The sequence below is a fragment of the Nipponia nippon genome, unplaced genomic scaffold, assembly GCF_047370975.1.
Source record: "Nipponia nippon isolate SJK-2023a ecotype South Korea unplaced genomic scaffold, ASM4737097v1 scaffold_12, whole genome shotgun sequence".
NCBI classification, from domain to species: domain Eukaryota; kingdom Metazoa; phylum Chordata; class Aves; order Pelecaniformes; family Threskiornithidae; genus Nipponia; species Nipponia nippon.
The window spans coordinates 15,727,643-15,742,929 of record NW_028262313.1 but is presented as its reverse complement, the minus strand read 5'-3'; the positions used below and the strand labels follow the sequence as shown (position 1 = coordinate 15,742,929).

General features: G+C 41.9%; 1 protein-coding gene and 1 non-coding gene across 3 annotated transcripts; both read left to right on the top strand.

The window, feature by feature from the left end:
- Nucleotides 1-1,071: 1,071 nt before the first annotated feature.
- On the top strand, nucleotides 1,072-13,974 carry PABIR2 (PABIR family member 2). Of its 2 annotated transcripts, none has more exons than XM_087749029.1 (10): nucleotides 1,072-1,546; nucleotides 2,023-2,101; nucleotides 3,425-3,481; nucleotides 3,849-3,892; nucleotides 3,973-4,027; nucleotides 4,252-4,353; nucleotides 5,680-5,768; nucleotides 6,343-6,404; nucleotides 8,784-8,880; nucleotides 9,981-13,974. In XM_087749029.1, exons 1-10 carry the CDS (start codon nucleotides 1,431-1,433, stop codon nucleotides 10,129-10,131), a joined length of 852 nt encoding a protein of 283 aa, XP_087605155.1. In that variant the 5' UTR covers nucleotides 1,072-1,430; the 3' UTR covers nucleotides 10,132-13,974. The 2 variants fall into 2 exon arrangements, with proteins under 2 accessions (XP_087605155.1, XP_087605154.1); XM_087749028.1 differs by having other exon boundaries at nucleotides 1,078-1,546; nucleotides 6,340-6,404.
- Nucleotides 9,750-9,896, top strand: LOC148056723 (small nucleolar RNA U109). The gene has a single exon (XR_015702822.1). It is a non-coding gene; the product is annotated as a small nucleolar RNA U109 (small nucleolar RNA).
- Nucleotides 13,975-15,287: the final 1,313 nt, after the last annotated feature.

The following is a 15,287-nucleotide window of genomic DNA, read 5'->3' as shown; positions in this document are numbered from 1 at the left end:
CTCTCAGGTACCTAATAGGCACAAAGTTCTTCATTAATAGTGTCGGTGTAATGCAAGAAACGTGAGCATCAATAAAAACACTTGATGAGATATATACGCTGTCTCTGAAGGTAGAAAAATGGAATACGCTCGAGTCAGCCTCGATTAACAAAAAATGCAAGAAGTACCGTAATAAATAGCAAGCTATAGAAGCAGTAGTTCTACTCAGTTACCTGGGAACATCTACCTTCAGTCGTTTTGAAGGAAGAGAATAATTCATACAGCCATGTGCGCGCTTAAGAAAGTCGAAATGATGAAAAATCCTAACTTTTTTGTTAGCTGTTTCTGTACCTAGCGCTCTGGAAAAAGAACTGCTGTTTCCCAGAAGAAAATGAAAACCTTTTTAAATTTGGTGCTGGCAAAGACCCCGAAGACCCCCTGCGTGTAAGAGACAAACGTGTATGTCGCGATTGTTATTACAGAAAAATAGTAGAAAATAAAAATCGGTAAGCACAAACGTAGATACTTTGATCGCTTAGAATGGAATTGGAAAGGTCAGTCCAAGAGCTGATTACACCCAGGACGAGAATCACGTCTCCTAACGAACTTTATGCCCGATTTCTGGAAACGGTGCTTTGTCATTAAAAACCCGTTACATTCTTCAGCAGCAAAACAAAGCTGGGGAAAAAACTGGAAAAGGCTGCGGGATTGAAGCTGAGGAGAGCGTTTGTAACCCTGGACGCTGCTCCCGCTGCCTCCCGTCCGGGCAGGGGACGGGCCCGGTGAAGAGCGCGCCGGGGCTTATGGCCGCCGCCGGGCTCGAACCCGGGTCTTCCCGGCCAGGCCACGCCCCCGGCAGGCCACGCCCCCGCCCGACGCGCCACGGCATCTCAGCGCCCATTGTACCGTTTCAAACGCACGGCCCGCCCCGCCGGCCAGTCAGGGCGCGCTCCCGCTCCGGAGGCTCTTGGGAGGTCGAAGGCGGCCGAATCGGGGGCTCGGGCTCGACGCCGGCCGCCCGGGCATGCGCAGTGGCGGGCTGCGGCGGCGGCACGCGTGCGTCCTGGGCGGCGGGCGGTGCTGCCTCCGCCCCGCGTCCCGCGCATGCGCGCTGTGGGGCGGCGGGCGCGGGGGGGTGTCCGGACCCAGGCGCTCGCTCCCCTCCGGAGGCGGCGGCAGCGGCGGGGCCCTCGTCCGTCGGCGACAGCGGGTGGGGGAACGGGCCGCCCCCCGGGCTGCCCCCGGCATGGGGCGCTGCTGGGGCCGCCCCCCTCGCCGGGCCCGGCGCGCCCCCGGACTCTGCCTGCGGCGCCGCCCGCGGGGCCTGTAGGGGCGGCCGCGCCGCGCTTGGCCGGGGGGAGCGGCGGCATGAGGAGCCGCGGCGGGCGCCGGCAGTGAATGGGCGTCGCGGCGGAGCGGGAGGAGCCGGAGCCGCCGCCGCCGCCGCCGCGATGGCTCAGGAGAAAATGGAGCTGGACCTGGAGCTGCCGCCGGGGAGCGCCGCGGCCCCGGGCGACGGGGGCGGCCTGAGGCGATCGAACAGCGCCCCCCTCATCCACGGGCTCAGGTGAGCGCGGCCCGGCCCGGCCCGCGGCGGCCCCGGAGCCCCGGCGGCAGCCGGGCCCGGCCCGGGAGCGCCCTGCCCGGCGGGGCTCGGCTGCTCCAGCGGCATCGGCCGCGGGCGGGCGGGCCCCTTGCGCTCCCGCAGCGCGCCAGGCCCCGCCGCCGGCCGTGCTCCCTGCAGGCCCCCGGCGCCGGGGCCGGTGCGCGGAGGAGGCCTCTGAAACGTCTCGCCTGTGCCTGGGGATGCTCCGGTCGAGGCGGCGGGTCGCTTCTGATCGCTGCGGCACCGCAGCGTGGGGATCTCCGCAGGCTGGCGGGAGAAAAGCGCTCGCTGGGCTCCCTCAGTGGAAGCGCTGCTTCTGCTGAAATAAAATGGATGTTTTCGGCGCGCCGGAGACCGGCGCGTGTGTCCCAGCGCTGTGTGGTTTTATGCAACGCGCTCCTTAGAAAGTTGTTCATGAAACTTTTTTTCCCCTCCAGTGACAACTCCCAGGTTTTTCAGCCTTACGTGTTGCGAACTCGCAGGAACAGTACAACAGTTATGAGCCGTCACAGTATGGTAAGGAATCTTAAGCATGTTTGTTTACACCTAGCCAGAAATAATTGGGCTGGAGAAATGAAGTTAAACTTGATCTGTATTTGCCCTAAGCATCCTAGCGAGCTTCCAGGCTGCATAATATGCATTTTTTTTTCACCTGTAACTGCAACCTACAATGAAATAATACTGGTGTATTAACTGTGTGTCCCCAAGAAGAGAACAGTAGCTGAAGCTATGTGTGATTCCCAGTATTAAGTACAGCCTTAAAGCTGGCCATGGAAGAGAAAACTGCTGTCACAACTAAAAGTATTGAAAGGGTCTTGTAATTTGTTTGAAAAATGGAAGAGACAGGCACAGGTCTTCGTTGGCCTGTTTGTTTGACTGGGCTGCTCTTTTTTTGTGAAGGCTGCACACTAGACATCATTTAAAGAAGAGTAATTTATTTGCTGGTTGATATTCTGCCCTCTCTTATACAAGTCTGGTAGCGTACAGTACTGCAGTTCTTTAACTTTTCAAAGACGTTGCATTTCTTTTTTTCACCCTTCCCTTGTCAACTCGGGGATCTATATGCTCTTTTCCACTAAAATTGCTCTTTCTTATCTGAGGGTAGTGAAGATTAAATATTGCTTTTCTCAAAATCCCTGGAACCTGAAGTCCGGAAATATGTTTCTTCTATGTCTTCTGCTCAGAAGTGAGATGGAATTTTAGTTCAAGATCTTCTATTATGAGGTTTCTTAAGAAAAAGAATCCAAAACTTTGGAACTCAAATCAGTAGGTGTTACCAGTAGACACTTGGGCATCCTGAGTGGGAACTGTTGGCCCGTTTGTATGTGACGGTAGCCAAAGTTCCAGAGGAATTAGACGCATAAAATTGTACGCAATTTAAAAATTGCGAAAGTAAAGTTTTAGGGCGTGTTGTTCAAGACTGAGCTGAAACACTGAGATTTCTCCTTTATAATAGCCAGCTGGTTGAGTAAGTTAGTACAGGAGTTTGTCATCTTACTTTAGGCAGTAGGGAATTGTATAATGCTCGTAGTTTCATTTATAATACCTTGCTTGTCCAAATGACATATATAGCTATTTGTGTATTTGAGATGCTAGGCAGTATCTGCTTGCCAGTCTGAGATCTGTGCCACTTGCTGAGTGATAGAATGAATTTGTAAGTGGCAAAACAAGTCTTTTCTCTTGAAGGTCAGTGTTTTCTTTTTGCAACATTGAGTCATGCACATGTAGTTGTACAGCTCATTTTTAATTCGCTAAGAATGTAGATGATGGTAAATAGGATGTATGCCAGCTGTTGATGTGTGATTTGATCATTGTGACTGTCACTTTTTGTTTTTTCAGTTGTTGTCATCATCTCCTATTCGTATTCCTAGTAGCCGACTTCATCAGATCAGAAGGGTAAGTGTATTTTTATCTGTATAAAGTAACAGACTGAGAAGTGTTATGTAGTATTGAAGTACCTACATAATGGGAGTTTCTTTCCCATTGAGTTTTTCAAGTACTAGAGGAAACGGAGTCTTTTTAAGACTTAATTTCAACAAAGAAGCGTCCTTGCAAAGCTTCTTGTGGTCGTGTTTAAACTACCTTGCATTTTTGAAGTGTTGTTTCATTCAGGAGAAACGGTGAGCTGGGCTGGTAGCAGCCTCTTCTTTCTGGAGTGCTCCTACTGTTCATATGTCAATTCTGATGGCAAATTATTGAATCAAGCAAGTACCTGTGATGAATCAAATGTTATGGGAAAACTTACGACATTTATCTCCTGCAGGAGGAAGGAGTGGATTTAATGAACAGAGAAACAGCACATGAAAGGTGAGTGTTATTGAAACAAGATGATAAAATAGCCAGAGTTATCCTCTTTGTAGCTACTGATGGGATTTTTTGTATTCTAGGGAAGTGCAGACAGCAATGCAGATAAGCCAGTCATGGGAGGAAAGCTTGAGCCTGGTAATCTCTTTATAGACGTTTCCTATTTAATTCTACTTTTACACTCAACTGATGAATTTAAGGGAAAGACAGGAATTAAGTGAAAATAATTTGAGAAGAACTTAAGTTCATCTGCTGTAGCTGTTTTGTGCATTTGGCCCAGTGACCTTCCGTTAGAAGGTTGTGCCTTGGATTCTAAGGTAGCGTCCTGTGCCAGTGTTAAGTCTGAAACCTTGTATTTACAGAGTGACAATGACTTGGACAAGTCTGAGAAATCTTCCTCCCCAAAGAGAATAGACTTCATTCCAGTTTCGCCTGCACCTTCACCTACAAGAGGAATAGGAAAGGTAGGATTAAGTGAAATACCAAACTGAGAGAACATTTTTGAATTTTAGACCAAGGTGAACTGTGAAGACGTGTAACTTCACAAATTGTTTGTTAGTTTTTAAAAAATAAAAAAACACAACCAAACAACAACACCCCCCCCCAACCCAAACCCACATTTTATTGGTTTCCAAGCATCAGATGCTTCCCATCTTAGAGCCTGCAGAGTTTCAGCAACGTGCCAGTTCTGTCACACTGAGTGGTTTCAGTTGCTGCTATTTGTGCAATGTTTGGACAGGTTAGGGTTCTGGTTCTGGGGAAGCTGGAAGAGGTCATCAGAGTAATCAGATTTGGACATGATCTTCAGCTGCATAAGTGGGGGGATACTGGGGAAGAAGCACTAAAATCGGAATGTATCATATGTGTAGAGTAGGGCTGTAGGCAAAGACCAGAAGCTGCAAATCTGTGTGGTGAGGAGGATGAAAATATGTCTGTCAGTTATGGAAAGGAAGGCATAAACTCACCATGAAGAAGGACTCGGGCGTGCTGAATTTGCACTGAAGACTGATGGCACATGCTGGAAAAAGGGAAGAGGTGGATCTTAGATAAACTACTTTTTCCAGTGTGGATTGGGAGACCGAAATGTAGCACAGAGAAACTGGCAACTGTGTTTAAAGATGGGCTGCTTGACCTCGTTTTCACCTTCTTCTGTGGTTCTGCTTTTGTACTGCTATTTTATTGTGTGCCTCTGCCAGTATTGATGCATGGAGCAACCACGTACTAGTGCTGGGTAAATGTGTTCCTAGTATAACACTTACGCTGACAGCTGGTCCTGTGCCTTTGGAATCACAACTGTAAAGCAGTAAACATGGACAGAAACGTTTTTGTGCTTAGCTATGGGCTAAGTTCAGGTTACCTGCAGAACCGCAGAACTAAATACTCTGTTCTACTCTGGAATATTGTGTTAAATTTTCAGGTCAGAAGTATTTTGAGTAAACTCAACTTGTTTGTTTGACAAGCCCCTTGAAAGAAGTAAATCCTGAGTACTGTACTGCTGTTCCTAAATGTAACAGGAAGAACGGAAACAACCTGTCTCTTATTTAGAAAAGAGCGTCTATTTCAGATTTCTTGTGGGTTTGAATTTTAGGTTAATCTGAGCAGTATTGCATTAGCCAGTATATTTGCACCTGTTAAATTTCAATGCTTCTAAGATTGCGTTTGATCATCTCTGCCTTATTCTCTTACTAGGTTTTCTTTGATTTGGAGATGTTTTGTTTGGAGGGTGGGGGGAAACACCTGGGTATTTAAAAGGGAAATTCTGAAGCATCTTAACGTGACTTTTTCTGCAGCAATGTTTTTCACCATCATTGCAAATGTTTGTGAGCAGTAACGGATTACCGCCAAGTCCTATTCCCAGTCCAACGAGGCGATTCTCCAAGTAAGTAACATCTGCAAGTAACAGGTATACATTGGCTTAAATTCCAAGGCTAGCACAAAGATTAGTTAAAGCTGATGTTAAGGCGTTAAAATAAAGACTTTAGTTTTACAATAGCTGAAGTATAGCCACATAAAAATGCTCTGAAAGTTCAGCTGTTACCAATGGTAGCTTTATGTGGGTGCTCTTACAGGAGCCTGTGTCAGCTTTAAGTGAGACTTGGTAACTTGTGGGGAAATTCCTAGGTACTTCAAATGAACTTTATTAACTTTGTCAGCATATCAATTTTATATAAATATTACACACAATTTAGAAATGGATTGAAGTAAGGGTGCGATGCACTAAGGGAAGAAGACCCTAGAAAATTGACTACAGCTTTGTGTGGCAAATGATCTGCTCTAATAGGCAGCACTTCTTTGTTATCTATGTATTGGGACTCCCTAAGCCTTCCAGTTGTGCAGGCATAGTTTTAAAGAACACTTCATATGATATGGCTGTGTCGATTTGATGCTAGCTGTGGTGGTCTTCAAACCTGGAACCTTTACAGACCTGACAATCAGTATTCTCTCTCTAGCAGGAGGAGTCAAAGTCCAATCAACTGTATCAGGCCCAGTGTTCTTGGCCCCATTAAAAGAAAAGGTACGTGTATTTCCATTATCGGATGTTTTAATATGGATGTAGTTTTGCAGCTGGATACAGTTCTCTCACATCTTTTTTTGTTGTTGTTCTGTAAATATAATGCACTTGTATCCATGGTGAACTGGAATTTGCCTGTTGTAACTTATACAATATAAAGTAGCTAGGCTAAAACACAAGAATGAAACACTTTCAAAGCAGCTACTGCTTGAAAGAGGCAAACTTTATTCCACATCAAATTAAATGTTACAAATATTCGTAAGCTCTGACATTCTGAAGAGTACCACTGTACAATGCACACCCTTCAGATCATCTTAGGAATGTTGTTTATCATGCAGTATCATGCTAACCTTAGTAGTGAATGTTTGGTTTTACTCTGAAAGTTCAGAAGGTGAGTGTTTAGAGAAATGGAATAGATCAGTGCTCTTTCCTCCTGAAGGGGGAAAACTGCATTCTTTCCTGGAAGTATTCTGTCTTAAGGATATTCAAATTACATCTCAGAACAAGTCTCCGTAGCAGAACTGTGAGACTGAGGTTTACAAGTGTGCCTCTAGCTATGTTTATCCTTTTTGCATTTTTTTTTTAAACTTAGGCATTATTAACTGCACCAAAAGCATGTCCTTTTATTTTACAAGAATTATATTTAGTCTTTGAGAACAGTTACTGTTTATTGGGGTTTTTTAGGAGTGCTTTTCCTATCAAACAAAGAATGTTGTCTAATTTATATTGAATTGACAGGGGAGAGAAACAAGTTTTCTCATAGATGCCAATTCTATCTTGGCTGTTATTTTCTATGAATTTTGGAGGCATTAAAAATTGATCAAAAGTTTATCAAGCTCAACGATCAATAGGAAATAGATATTCATACTGTGTTGTTTTACTTGAAACATTTTACAATAAAAACAGTGCTGGTAAAGGGCAAGCTTTCCTCAGCCTATCCATGTGCTCTTGTGGAGCGTCTTTTACCAAGTGGAGATATGAGTTTGCCTTTTTTACTTAAAATATCAAGGAATTTTCAAAATGTTACTTAATTTTAAAATATCCATTTAAGTGAACCTAATTTCTTTTCCTAAATACGTAATCCTGTTATTTTCTGAATTTCAGCCGTGGCTTTATGGTTCATATTCTACAGATGTGACATGGTATCAGATTGACACCATGATATGTGGAGGGAAGAAAGCAATGTATTGAAGAATATTTCACTGCTCTAGGGCATTAATACTGGTAGACTGTGCAATGTGTTGTAGCAGTGCAGATTTGTCTTTGTGAAATTTCAAGTGGCAAAAGAGTTACCTAAGTTGGTGGTTTGGGTTTTCTTCATTTTTGTGTAAGACCAAGTCTTTTGTAAATGTTTTTTGCCCGTTCTGCTTGATAGAAGCTGTTATTCCTTCCCTTCAAAGAGGAGAATGTATCCCCGTGGGCTAAAGGAAATAGGAAATTTGGGGGGGGTTATCAGTCTTTTATAAAATGAGTGGTACTATAATTCTCTTGCATAACATAGTAATATATGCTGGTTTGCTATAATGCTTAACCTCTGTCAGCCTTTCAAACTGACACCACAACTGCTGTGAAGTGTAGGTAAAAAGCCAGAAAAATTATTTCCACTTCATACGTTTTTGTTGCCAAACTAAAAATTAAAATACGCTGTAGCTGGGAGGGTTTTTTTTTCTTTAAGCTTGTTATTGGCAAGTTTGTGATATTTCCAATGTGTCTATTGTACAGAAGCTATTAATGAGCTAGCTCATTCTCAGGGCAGTTTATACTAAACAGATTACATGAATTCTCCCTATCGTGTTTAATCTCTTAATGTCAGTAGATGACGACAGGTACAAAGATAGTCTGATCCATGATGAGTAAGTGGAAATGCATACACATGCCAGTTTTTTTCTATTCAGCTTTTCTGTAAAAGTGTACATATGCATCAGAATTTGTTGTACGCAGGAGGGTGAAACTGTGAACCAAGCTGGCATTCCTATTTTCATAATCACTGAGAATTTTAATGTCTGTATTTTGGCTTATGTCAGTTGCTTCATCTCAACTGCTTACTTAAAATTAAGTCACAGTAATTAGTTTGCTTTAGATTATTTTGTCTGATTGTAGTCTAACTAGCAAGTGCCTGGTTTTGTGTCTCTGAGATCGTTGTAGCCCCTCAGATACTGCAGAAGCGTTAGTTAAATTAAGGATGGACTGGATGGTTAAACAACAGCTAGCATCAAATGAATGTCTTACCCAGGTGCTTGGTTGGCTGAATTAGAGGACTTGCCATGTTACAGATGCAACCTTGCTCTATTGTGGGACAAACCTCTCTTTTACAACAGACACATATTAAATGGACGTTCCAGAGACTCAAGTGAGTTTGATTATTTGCACTGTTTTCCTTAGGTGAAATGGAAACTGAAAGTCAGCCAAAGAGACTTTTTCAAGGAACAACCAACATGCTTTCTCCAGATGTTACACATCTGACAGATCTGAGTTCATGGTAAACTATTTCATGTGCTCTGAAATGCCAAAACAGGGAATGTGCGTTTATCACAAGCTTTCTTGTTTTGTTTTGTTGTTTGTTTGTTTGTTTTTTCCAGAAACATACTTTGTGTGTAGCTTGCATATGCATATTACTGGGAACTATTCCTGTGGTAGTGTAGTGTGACAGTGTTCCTGCTCCTTTGATCAATTCTTCCTGAGCAGGCTCCAGCCTAGATTTTGTGTATCAAAACTTTCATACTGCATGTAATTGTTACAAATCCCTGTTGGTTCATAAGCAAAGTTACTTTGCCTCAAAGATGCTTCATCGTTTCAGGTTGTTGTAGGCGGTGGTCATGTAGTATCTGTGGTACTTATCTGAATACTTAGAAAACGTGTGTGTGAATAGTTCCTGCAGTTACATAGTTCATGTTGATACATTCATGATTTTTAGTGTTATAGTCTGTCTCCTTTCTGTATTATGATCGTGAAAAGCTGAGTTTTTTTGTGTCAAGAGTCAGATACTAAGTATTCCAAAATATCAACTCTGTATTGCTATAATTTCAGTTTACCTACAAACTTGAAACTGCCTAGAAATATTTTTTTTCGTCTTGCTTCCAGCTAAATTGCAAAGCATCAATTTCTGTGCCCTCTGGAATCTTGTATCAAGACTTCGAAATCCAAACACAGGAATTCTTTATTTACAAGGGTTTCAAAATCTCGCTTTGAGTAGTGCAACATTAAAGAACCTACTAGCTAATTAATGACATCTCCGCTGCATTGCGGATTAGATTCTTATCGTTCCTTTCCTATAACCTTTTAAGGCTTTATTCTTGTTAGTTGTCACCTCTTTTCTATAACTGATTAATATCAGAGTCACAATTTATTCTGCATGTTAAAAAAAAAAATAAAATTCTGCTCCTCATTCCCATAAGGAGCATGAATATATATATAACATGCTACAGAAAACAAGGAGTCTTCAGGGCTGCCAGTCTTGCAGTAAAGACTGAGTAGTAGTATAGGTCTCCTACATCGTTTCTACAATGGCAAAAGTACGTTAGCTTTGTACGCAAAGTCACCCTGCCCCTGTTACTAAATAACCTTTTTCTTTTTCCCCAGCCTGTCTTCAGATATTCTTGATGGGAGTAGCAGCAGTGTTGGCTCTTCCTCTGACTCGCTGACTAAAGGCAGCATAACCACAGAGTCTCCAGTAACATGCTCAAACTCATGCTCTTCATTCATTTTGATGGATGATCTCTCACCTAAGTGACTTAAGTTCTGAGTCAGTGTCTGGCTGTGCTGTTCCCTTACTGTACACTTGTACAGAGAAACGAACTCTGATCCTTGAACCATGAACATGTGGATTATTAAAAGGAAAAATTATTGTAACTGTAATCCTTGGCGACTTTCCAGTGATTTTGATTTATCCATTTAATGGACATTGTAGACCATATTAATGTCTGGTTTTGCGAATTTATTTTTTAAACAAGATGTCTGCTCAGATTATACTAACTTTTTGCTTTCAGGAACTTGCATACACTTTTTGATTCCAAGACTAGGTATCTACCTATTAGTGTTGCAATTTTTAGGAAAATATTTCTATCATTATCGTGGTCACTATGTCTAGGGAAATAATTTGGTTCGGAAGGATTTGAAAATACTAATTTATTCTCTGGCACTTCTACCATTGAGTATAAAACTATTCTTGCCTTTTCTTTTTTTTTTTTCTTCTCCAGTCACTAGCCTCAAATTCTCTTACAGAAGGGAGAAAAAATATCTTTTATTTTCTTAGTGCTGCTAGTCGTTTTTATTACAGAAGACCACGGTGGGTCTGGAAATCTCACTCTATTACATTAAAAAAAAAAAACAAAACACAAAACGACACAACAAAATTACGAACGACTGGCACTTTTGCCATCAGTGAAGAAATAACAATACTCTACGAACATGATTAAAATAGCTGCATAGTTCTCTCCCCAGGTCCTTTATCCTACAGATTGTATGAAATAAGGTCAATATTCAGCAAGATTTGGCCAAGGATAATTAATCCATGCCTCGATCTAAGACATACAGTGCAGATAACTAAGTTATTTAAACTACTGTGTAGGAGAACCATGTACGGCACCGTCGATGTCTCCTGTGGCATTGAGGTCATAGGTATTTTTGTGCCTTAGGGGACATTGTTACAAAATTACGGAATGTAAACCAGAGGGGTGGGTGGGAAAAGTCCTTTGTGTACAGCTTCTTTATAGAGTGCTTACCAGAATCTGTCGTCGGTGCTGCTTTCCTCAGTGTTCCTTTCCCAGGTGCGTGCTCCATCGCGAGGTGCTGTGGGCAGTCCCGACTGCTGTGAGATGGCAGCCAAAGTAACGCCCTTTGCAGCCGCTGCGTGCAGCGCTTGTACCTTTGTTGGTCGTGAGCGGGGCAAGCAGCTAAGCGAACGTTCGATTTCTAAGGAAAGACTTAAAAGTTTGGATTGAATACGAGCTCTGCAAATTGCTTGGCAAAGGAGTTATATTTGAGCTATGAGTAGTCTTGATACAGTACCTTGGTCAGTCTGAGGTAAGACAATAGATATTTTACTTTTTAAAGACTTTAACGGGGCAAAATAAATCCGTTTGTAATCTACTGTGTTATGCTATTTATTATTTATAACTATGTAAAAAGTCTGTGGTGATGAATTATAGTATTTTTTTATGATTGAATAAGTTTTTTATGTTCAGTAATTGCTGGCTGGTTTGTATTTAATACGCAACATTGTCTGCCAGAATCATAAGCTTCCATTTTTGAATGTTTGTAACATAAATGCTTTTGTTATCTGAAAGTACAACTTCTGATCTTTTTGAAAGAAAATAGCACTGAATTTAAAGTAAGATTATGTGCTTTAAAAGTGAGCACAATCTCTGGCAATACTGTCTGGCTAAAAAGGGGAGGGGGAGAACCATAGTTTTTTCTGTTCTGAAGAAGCCGTTGAGTTTCCAGAGGACGTGTACATACCAGATTATTTTTAAAAGTGTTTCCATTAAATTGTAAGAAGTACTATAATGGGCCAACAGTGGCACTATTATTTGTATTATCATTTTCACCTGTGGAGCATTAGTTCCCCACCTCAAATAAATGTGCATATTGTAAAATATTGTCCATTGGTGCCATTTTTAAATGAGCTCTACAGTATTGAATGTTAATTTTATTTGTATATGCACAGTGCTATTTCTTGAATTTTTGATGTCTTAAATCGCTTAATTATTTTTTTATTCATGCTTGTATCTTCTCTGCCTTCTTGATGCTAAAAGAAGGCTGCTTTTACATTTGCAAAATATGGATAAACAGTCTGTGAGAAAATCCAACCTATTACCTGTGCCCCCGTTTCATTATAGCGTGCTTTTATTGGTACTGTGATTTAGAAATCTGAGCAAGGGGTGGCAGAAGGGGGAAACCTATTGCATGCTTTCTTAAAACGGAGAAGAGCATAGCTATTGCTTATTTTTGGCTGACTTACCTGTACAATTGATGTATTCCAGATTTGTTTGTTAGTGGAGAGTCTTATATAAGTGCTGGCCTTTGTAAACATTAGAATGTAAGCTTCATAAAGCAAACGCACAAATATTCACTCTTGTTACAGCATTTTTTTAGTGTTCTGGCTCTTCTCCACTCCAGAAGACTCTTTTATAAAATATATACGGCATACCCCCACGCGCGCTGCGTCTGCTGTTTCAGAATGAGTGTCATTGCGCAACGTAACGAGGCCCGTCTAGGACCGAATTCTGTTTCACACACGTAGCCGTAAAACCACTTGTTCGTTTTAAAACTACGTTTTCTAATGCGCTGATAGCTGATATTTGCAGTTAACTGCATGCGAGTTGCTGCCGCTTACAGAATCGGTCTTTATTGCAGCATAAAGGCTAGTACAGCATACTCTGACTAAACCGACTCGAAGTTGCATTTCTGGATTTATTAACTGTCTTGTCTGCAATGCATTAGATGCCAGTTTGGGGAAGAAGACCAGCTGGTGCTGGTAGTCAGCTTTAATATATAACTATTGACACGCTTAACAACTGTTTTTTATGACTTCACCAGACCTATTTGTGCTGAATTGCCATGATGAGTGTCTGAGAATTCCTGTCTTTCCTCCCCCTCCTTTTTTTTTTTTTTTAAATAAGGAACCATTAATGCTTATCTATTGCTGAGAATCGCCAGCGATGACTTAATGTTGTAACTGTTGAGAAGAAAGTTAAAATACCAGCAAATACCAGTGTAATTCAAGCAGCGTTTTAGGTGGACTGTTTTTAATATGTTAATTAGCACAGCATTACGATGTTGGTCTTTGTACGGCTCATTGACTGGCACTGCCTTTAGATCAGATACGAAGCACACCGAATCCTCGTTTCGCGGGCATAAAATGCTGGAAGGATTTTACCGATGGTTTAGAAAAATGTGTGTGTCAGCTGCAGAACTCTGTATGTTTTGATAATATCAAGTGTTCTGAATCAGGAAATGGATCACAGTATGCATGTTTCATTCTCCTTCATTGAATTTCAAATTGGGGATCATGGGCCCAAAAGCCTGTATTTAAGGGGCTGTTTTTCTGACTGTATGTGATTAAATACTTTCTTCTACAATGGAAGTAATTAAACTGTCAGTGGGTGAGGATGTAAATCTGAATCCTGCAGGCTTTATTGGAAAACTCATTCTTGAAATGCATAAGGAAAGCTATACTATATAAAAACAGTAAAGCGGGATTATTTTTTAAAGTAATGATAAAAATACTCATTTTAACAACTCGGAATGCTAAAAAAAAATAAAATAATTAAATGTAAGGCTTTAACTTGGCACACTTCTTCCAACAGAACCACGTTGGGGGCTGGATGCAGAGGTTAACTTGAGCAGGCTCAGGCGGATTCGGAGCTCTCGTATTCTGGTGCGCAAACACAATAGACTAGTCTTGGGAAATGATTTTTTGCAAATACTTGCATTCTTATCTGTAAACCCTGCTAATATATTGTGCGACAACAAAGATGAGAACTTGTTTTTCCTGGAGGAATTTCATCTGCGTATAATCTTCCCGGTAACTTCATAATAAAAAAGCTTTGCATTAATACGAGTTCAAATATTTCATGAAGTCTTAGGACTGTTTCATTTGCTTTTTTGGAGTAAAGGCCAAGAAATATTTTTGGAGCTATACAAACTGCCTCTTGTATTCCAAGGCTATTATATAAATGGCAGCTGTCCATAGTAAGTGTAAAGGGACTTTGCCTACCATTCACCAGTTCAGTCTCTCTTGAGATCTGTTAAATAATCCGTAGCAAATTTGGTGATTGATGTAAGATGGGTCACCGAAGGTGCCAGGTGACCCAGCGAGAAGGATGTAGTAACTGGCTCCTTTGACTATAAATTAGAGTTGTAGACCTAGCTTATCCAACTAATCTTCCAATGAAAAATGCATTTTTCAAGCGACTGAGACTTTCACGAGGGTCTGTACTGTTCAAACGTAGAGGAAAAGACTCCTTGTGGCAAGTCTAGGACTGTTTTGCTCAATCCACCCCCAAAAGAGGGAGCTATGCTTGCCAGTCAAAATTAGAGTAGCAGTTGTCTCGGTTTTAGCCGTCTTCAGAGAGGGCAAGGAGATGGTGGTTGGGTTTCCTTAAAGGCTGGTTATCTCCTGGTCCTAGTTCATGGCTAGGACCTTTGTCATCAGGCTAAAATGAAAAGTAGATGTTGTTCTAGGGCAGGTCTGTTTTCCGAGGGAGTACCTAGGCTGCAGAGCTGGTTTAAGCATGATGGCCTGGGTTTGCTTCCTGCTGCGGATGGCGTCTTCACGTAAGCAGGTTGTAGTGACCGGGCTGCTGGCTCGGCGCTGCCCTTCCCATAAATACAAATGCACGCAACTTCCACTTCTAGCTTGTGCGTGTACCTCAAGGCTATCCTTTTTATTAGTGTACTGGGCATTTAACGGAAGTCTCTTGTTTCAATCCAAACCGTTTTGCATTAAAGCTGCTTTTTATTACTTGCTTTTAGATCTTAAAGCCTTTTGATACGGGGCCTATTGGGCCTTGGGTCTGAGTCTTGCCTCCTTTTAGCATGCCAGGGCCAACATATTCTTTTTACACCTGGAGCAATTTGTTTTGTTCTTCTTGCATTATAAGTTTGGAAATGCAGAGTAGTGACGTTCTTGCTATTAACAAAGAATGCACGTTAGCTTTGGTGATCACAAAAGACTGTGGGGTGTTAAAGGAAATAAGACCTGAAAACACAGAACAAAGAAATACCCATTTTTAGTGAACCACAGACTGGTTTGATACCAGGCTCTTTTTTAAAATGCAGGCAATAGTCTTTAGAACGTATCATTAGTACCACAGCAACAAAATCCAATATGCTTTCACCCCCAAACACTTCTTACTGTAAAGTAAGAACTTAGGACTGAAAGAC

Coding starts and splice junctions, on each gene's coding strand:
- PABIR2 (XM_087749028.1), top strand. CDS start 1,431: ATGGCTCAGGAGAAAATGGAGCTGGACCTGGAGCTGCCGCCGGGGAGC. Junction 3,482..3,848: donor GACTTCATCAGATCAGAAGG/GTAAGTGTATTT, acceptor TATCTCCTGCAG/GAGGAAGGAGTGGATTTAAT. Junction 8,881..9,980: donor CTGACAGATCTGAGTTCATG/GTAAACTATTTC, acceptor CTTTTTCCCCAG/CCTGTCTTCAGATATTCTTG.